Source organism: Mus caroli, unplaced genomic scaffold (assembly GCF_978045245.1).
Source record: "Mus caroli unplaced genomic scaffold, Mus_caroli_1 scaffold_8, whole genome shotgun sequence".
NCBI classification, from domain to species: domain Eukaryota; kingdom Metazoa; phylum Chordata; class Mammalia; order Rodentia; family Muridae; genus Mus; species Mus caroli.
Window position 1 is genome coordinate 114,721,853 of NW_028227263.1, and position 6,000 is coordinate 114,727,852.

At 52.7% G+C, this 6,000-nt stretch overlaps 1 protein-coding gene across 1 annotated transcript in view; it reads right to left on the reverse strand.

Annotated features, from left to right (window-relative positions):
* Nphs1 (NPHS1 adhesion molecule, nephrin) overlaps positions 1 to 4,840 on the reverse strand; it is a 28,346-nt gene extending 23,506 nt beyond the window's left edge. The window contains exons 1-11 of the mRNA XM_021166575.2: positions 4,544 to 4,840; positions 4,247 to 4,462; positions 4,051 to 4,173; positions 3,755 to 3,883; positions 3,191 to 3,272; positions 2,708 to 2,811; positions 1,878 to 2,005; positions 1,631 to 1,802; positions 1,316 to 1,473; positions 969 to 1,113; positions 716 to 840 (exon numbers count right to left, since the gene is read on the reverse strand). Of these exons, the coding sequence (XP_021022234.1) occupies positions 716 to 840; positions 969 to 1,113; positions 1,316 to 1,473; positions 1,631 to 1,802; positions 1,878 to 2,005; positions 2,708 to 2,811; positions 3,191 to 3,272; positions 3,755 to 3,883; positions 4,051 to 4,173; positions 4,247 to 4,462; positions 4,544 to 4,643 (1,482 nt within the window). The 5' untranslated portion in view covers positions 4,644 to 4,840. The remainder of the gene's footprint in view (positions 1 to 715; positions 841 to 968; positions 1,114 to 1,315; positions 1,474 to 1,630; positions 1,803 to 1,877; positions 2,006 to 2,707; positions 2,812 to 3,190; positions 3,273 to 3,754; positions 3,884 to 4,050; positions 4,174 to 4,246; positions 4,463 to 4,543) is intronic.
* Between the last annotated feature and the right edge of the window lie 1,160 nt (positions 4,841 to 6,000).

Genomic DNA, 6,000 nt, shown 5'->3' on the forward strand with positions numbered 1-6,000 from the left:
CGAGACAGGGTTTCTCTGTGTAGCCCTGGCTGTCCTGGAACTCACTTTGTAGACCAGGCTGGCCTCGAACTCAGAAATCCACCTGCCTCTGCCTCCCGAGTGCTGGGATTAAAGGCGTGCGCCACCACGCCCGGCTTAGAATTTTCTATTTTGACCCAAAGTTCCTTTTTTTTTTTTTTTTTATCCTGGAATTATTTTTTCAGAACTTTCCTGGGGGGTTCCATTAATTCTCATGGCATTTGTGACTTTCCATAATCTCTAGAGTTTTCCAAGAGATACGGGTGTTTCCACGTTCTGAGGGGGTGGAGAGGACAAGAGGATCAAAAGGATGAGCAGGGTTTTAATCCAGGCAGAGTCGGGTGGATCTCTCTAAATTCGAGGCCAGCCTGGTTTACATAATGAGTTCTAGGCCCGCCAGAACTACATCCTGAAACCCTTCCTGGATCAAAAACAAACAGAATTCAAGGCCAGCCTAGATGACATAACATCCTGTCTTAGGAAAGCAAATGAAAATGAGAGGACAGCTCAGTCAGTAGAGTGTGAGTGGTTTTAGCTTTCTCTCTCTCTCTCTCTCTCTCTCACACACACACACACACACACACACACACAGCAGATAAACAGGAGGGAAAAAGGGAAAAGAAAAAAGACAGGAAAGAAGGAAGGGAAGGGGGAGAGAGGAAGATCTCATGCCTTCCCTTTCTTGCTTGGCCCCTACCTTAAGCCAGGTGAGGGAGGGCTCTGGGTTGCCTCCAATGGCTAAGCATACCAGCCTCACCCGAGTTCCAGTCCGGATGCTCTGCCCCTCTGGGGGTCCCTCAATCCACAGCTTCTGGGCAGGGTCTAGTGAGAGATGGTGAAGAGACACATTTACATCTGAAGAGAGACATTTTCATCTGGGCTAGATCCTCAGGGTGAGCTCTGTGAAGCCCGAGGCCTGAGGCCTCTTCGGGCTCTGGGTTAAGGCTCACATTTCACATTCAAGGTGAGTGATTTCTTGAAGGTCTCCTTGCTGAAGGCATCACTGAAGGCTTCGCAGGTGAGGGACAGGCCATTGTCTTCTCTCTTCACCAAGAGTGTCAGATTGGACATGGAGATGTGGCCACCATGCAGGCCCTAGCAAGGAGTGAGCTTCAGATTTACGGCCCAAGAAGGCCTCACTCATGGTAGCAGAGGCCTGGGTCCACCAGACCCTACCAAGGACACATGAAACTTTCCCACCCTCCCTCTATAAGACCCAAGAACTGGAGCCTCAGTCTGGCCTCTGCAGGGCCCAAAGCCTCTGAGGATGTCAAACCACAATCATGTACATCCTCACATCCATGACTGTCTCATCCGTGGGCAGCAACTGCCGTCCACCCAACCACCATCTCAGCAGGACCGGTGGGCGACTGGACTTGGTAAGGCAGCAAAGGGTCACATTTTTGTTCTCAGACTGTGATGCAGATCCCAGGATGGTAATGGCACTGGGGGGAACTGATGACAGACACACCAAGGAGAGATGGGAATTCAGGCCAGGGTCTTCAACCCAGACAGATGGGGGTGTAGGCTGACAATGAGGTCTTTGACATAAGATTGGCCGGATATGAAGGCACAGAAGGATATGGACTGAGAGGAAGAGGGTGGGACTCACAGGTGACCTGCAGCGTGATGCTTTGCTCCTGGGTCTCTGCAGACACACTGTTGTAGGACTGACAGCTGAGCCGAGCTCCGTGGTCTTCAGGTCGAACAGTCATTACCAGCACACTGTGAGCCACTGCCTGGGCATGTTCTGTGCCCCAAGCTATGGACACTGGTTTACCATTCTGGACACAGAGGCAAACCTGGTTACCTCAGCATCGCTCCTTCCCCAGGCCCCCGTGTCAGCCCTCCATCCTCACCTTCAGCCACTGCAGGGTCGCAGGTGGATTTCCACCTCTGGCTATGCAGGGCAGCTCCAAGTTCTCCCCTGCCCGTACATGCCCCTCATTCAGGCCTGGCCAATCAATGACAGGAGGTCCTGGGGGGACTGGAGAGCATAGACCACTCAGGGAGCCTAGGAAGCCCCCATCTACTCTTTCTGGGCTCCATAACTTGCTTTTCTCTCCTCTTGTGGACAAGGGAGATGGTGCAGGAGGGCCTTGGCAACAAGCCCAACAACCTGACTTCAAGTCCATTTTGCAAGGGGAGACTTAACTTCTGAAAGATGTTCTCGTGCATGCACACATGCACATGCACACATGCATACAACAACAACAGCAGCAGCAATAACAATAACAAATCTTAGCTTTTCCTTGGCTGCTTGCTTTTTGTTTCCAGTGCTGGGTTTGGAACCTGGGTTTATGCTTACCCCAGGGTGGATTCTATGGCAGAGCTACAAAGTCCAGCCCTCAGTAGCCCAGGTTGGCCTTACTGTCCTTCTGCCCCCACCTCCCGTATACTGAGATTATAGGTACACAACACGGTGGCTGATGACAATGTCTGAATTTTCTACCACTTTTTTTTTTTTTTTTTGGTTTTTCGAGACAGGGTTTCTCTGTGTAGCCCTGGCTGTCCTGGAACTCACTTTGTAGACCAGGCTGGCCTCGAACTCAGAAATCCGCCTGCCTCTGCCTCCCGAGTGCTGGGATTAAAGGCGTGCGCCACCACGCCCGGCTCTACCACTCTTAAATCTCTCTCCGTGCTCCCAAACCATCCTCTGTGCCCACCACTGCCCATCTTCCCCACTCACACAGGATATTCATGGTGAACGAAGCCTTTATGGGAGTGGCCAAGGCTGGGTTGGACCCCTCGCAGACTAGCAGCTGCCCATTATCTGAGCTCTGGGGTGTCACCCTGCCATGGAGAAATAGAAGTTTCTGGAGTCAGAGTTGTCATATGACGGTATAGGGATCCAGGATGAAGACATGAAGTTCCAGGTCTTCACTGTCAGCTAGTCTCCATACTGATTTATTCTAAGATCTAGACACCCCTGGGAGAGATTTGGGGGCTTAACGTGAGAGTTGGGGTGCCCAAGGTCCTTACCTGGGCTAAATACTTTTACTTAATACCTACAAACTGGGATTACCATCAAGAATTTTTGAGAGTCAAGGTAAAGAGTTGGGTCCCAGGTGTTTATACAACTCAGGGTTCCATGCTTGCATTACTAGGTTCTGAGAGTCTGCTGGGACAACCTGGAACACAGGGTATGGGAAGGAAACCCCAGCTTGCGCACCTGGCTTCGGCTTCCGTGATAAAGAGTTTCTCCTCTGATCCCTCGTTCACGCTGGAGGAGACATCCTCTACCGTGCGTCCACCTTGGGACAACGAGAAAGCTGGCTAGAGGGACTTGGGGTTCTTTTCCAAGGTGGATGTAGAAGCATAGCCTGGAAGTGCTCAGGGTGGACATAGCACCCCCATTCTTATTGGCGCTGGAGGACAAGAAGCTGGGGTGTAGGCTTGGACCTCCCACGCATTCAGAACCCCCTGAATTCTGGGGTTCCCAGGGCTGTACCATGGTTTCTCCTTTCTCCCTAATGCCTTACAGCTGCAGGACATTGACATCCATAGCTCACTTGAGTGCTGACCCTCTCTCGCTACCCCAGATCAGCCATCTTGTTGTTTCCTGGGTGTCTCCCCACAGCATCTCCTTATCCAGCATATTACATTGGCCTCATTACCTGGGGTGGTAATATCTTCAGGGGAGACATATTTTGGGGGTCTCTTAGGAGGATACTTGGCAGGAACACCCTTCCCATCCCAGTGGTATTGGCTGTCCCACCGGTTCACCTCCACTCACCCTGGATGAAGATGATGTCAGGTGCTGGTTTTGCATCCCCAGACACACAGGTGACGACATACTCCTGTCCAGCTACCCAGGTAACTGTGCTTCCTGCCTCAGGGGTTAACTGAAGCACCTTGGGGGAAACTGGTGGGAAAGAGTCTGGGGTGAGACACACTATTGGGAGGTACATGAAAGGTTTGGTCAAGAAAATGAGACTGTACCCAGGACCCAGGGTGGAGGACTCCCAGGTCTGAGGAAAGAGGGCTGGAGCCCAACTTGGTGGGTTCTGGAAGGGAGTCTCTCACCCATACCTAGGATGGAGAGGATTACTCTGGGAGACACGAGCTCGGGACCCAACTCGGAGCGACCGACTTGGCACTCGTACTCCGCATCATCGCTGAGGTCACAGGCTTCAATAAGCAGATGGAACTCACCTAGAGATGGAGCCACCAAGGTCAGCGCCACTGTCTCTGCCCTTGCCAGGGATTTCAGGCTCTGACCTCTCACCTTTAGCACTGTCTCCTTCCAGGCTGTACCTTGGGAAGCCTGGAATCTTAGGGTTTGGACCCAGAAGCAGCCCATCCTTAGCCCACTGCACCACACTGCCGGGGGCCCTGACGCCACACCACAGCTTAACTGTTGCCCCTTCCACCACAGTCAGGTTTTCAGACAGAGCCCAGAAGCCTCGAGGTGCTGAGGTGGGGACTGGCGACTGGGCCAGGCCTGGGGACACAAGAGATTGACAATAGGAGCCTACGGTGGCACTTGTGAGCCTGTGCACTACAAGTCCAGCATTCCACTCACCTGTGGTCAGCATTCCCGCGAGCAGCAGGGGAATCAGGCTGCAAGTTCTGTGCACTGGGCTTGCCCCGGGTCCTCTGACTATGGCTTCCTTAGCTCCCATCACCAGCAGCTTGTTTGTTGCTGTCTTCCCTGAGCCTCTCTCTGTGTGCCCTGCTTTTCTGTTCTTTCAATCTCTTTCTAACTCACCCTTCTCTCTTCCCTCCCTTCCTACCTTTCTTCTTTCTCCTTATCTTCCTAGACGCCTACCATTGTCTGTGACTGTCGTAGTCTTTCTGTCCTGGCATTGCCTTTTCTGCCCTTTTCTCCCCCCCCCCCTCTCCCCCGTTAACAGTTCTTCCTCTGAGCTCCAACCCCAAGACCTTAAAAATGCCCCCCTCTATTCTCTCTGTTTTTCTTTACTATCACCTCCCTCTCACCCACTCACAGGTACCCAAAGAGCACCAGCTGCTCTGAGTCCAGCAGGTTCACAAACCCAAAGCAGTCAGCCACAGCATGGAGCATTGCTTGGACCCAGTGTGAACTTATTCTGCTGCTTCCCCCAAGTCCTTCCTGAGTCTGCCCAGCTGGGCAATGAAATCCCCTGTCAGCACATGCCAGGAACATTCTTTGGTGCCTCCCCAGCCCGGGTGACCCCAAGGCCCTGGGAGAGCATTTCTGATCAGGGCCATCTCCAGCTCAGGCTGGAACACAGAGCTAGGCCTGTGTGTGGGGGAAGGACACAACCCCCCCCCCCCCACACACACACAACGACATCCTTGCTCTTTGCAGCCCAGACTGTGGCATGTATCAGGCACCCCTGCTGGTGAATATGCGGCAGTATGTTGTTAAACCAAGAGAGTATGGAACAGAGAGAAGCCACCTATGCGGGTGTGGGTTTCATAGTGTATGTGTTCCAGGGGAGACGAGAGCCGATTTTCATCTGTGGACGTATTTGGAGTGTCTCATATGGGTGTGCACAGGGCATCCAGACAGTCAGCAGGACTGTGTCTGCAGACCTCAGTGTGTGGAAACCTGGTGTGCTCAGACGCAGATAAACATAGGGTGGGGGTCTCTGGGAGGTGAAGCACCTGAATCCCGGGGCCATGTGAGGGCCTTCTGTTTCCTCAACTCCTCCATCTCCCCTTGTGTGTGTGTGTGTGTGTCTTGCTAGGATGATTTATCTTCTTATTCTTCTCCACGTCTTTAATTCCATCTCCCCCCTCCTCCTCTGTTCCTACCCCCTTCTCATCTTCTGTCACTCTTGCTGCCCCTTCTGTGTCTGGTCCTTGAATTTTAGAAGCATATGTTGACTGGCCTGCCCTCCCAACCTGGGTGCACAGATGAATTCGCCTGGGATAAGCCCCTGCTGCCTGCTTATCTCCTGCAGGAATTGCAACTGTTCTCTTTTGCCCCATATTCCCTACAAACCTCCCACCTCACGGCTGCTTCTCCTCCAGGAGGCAATCCAGGCATCTGGC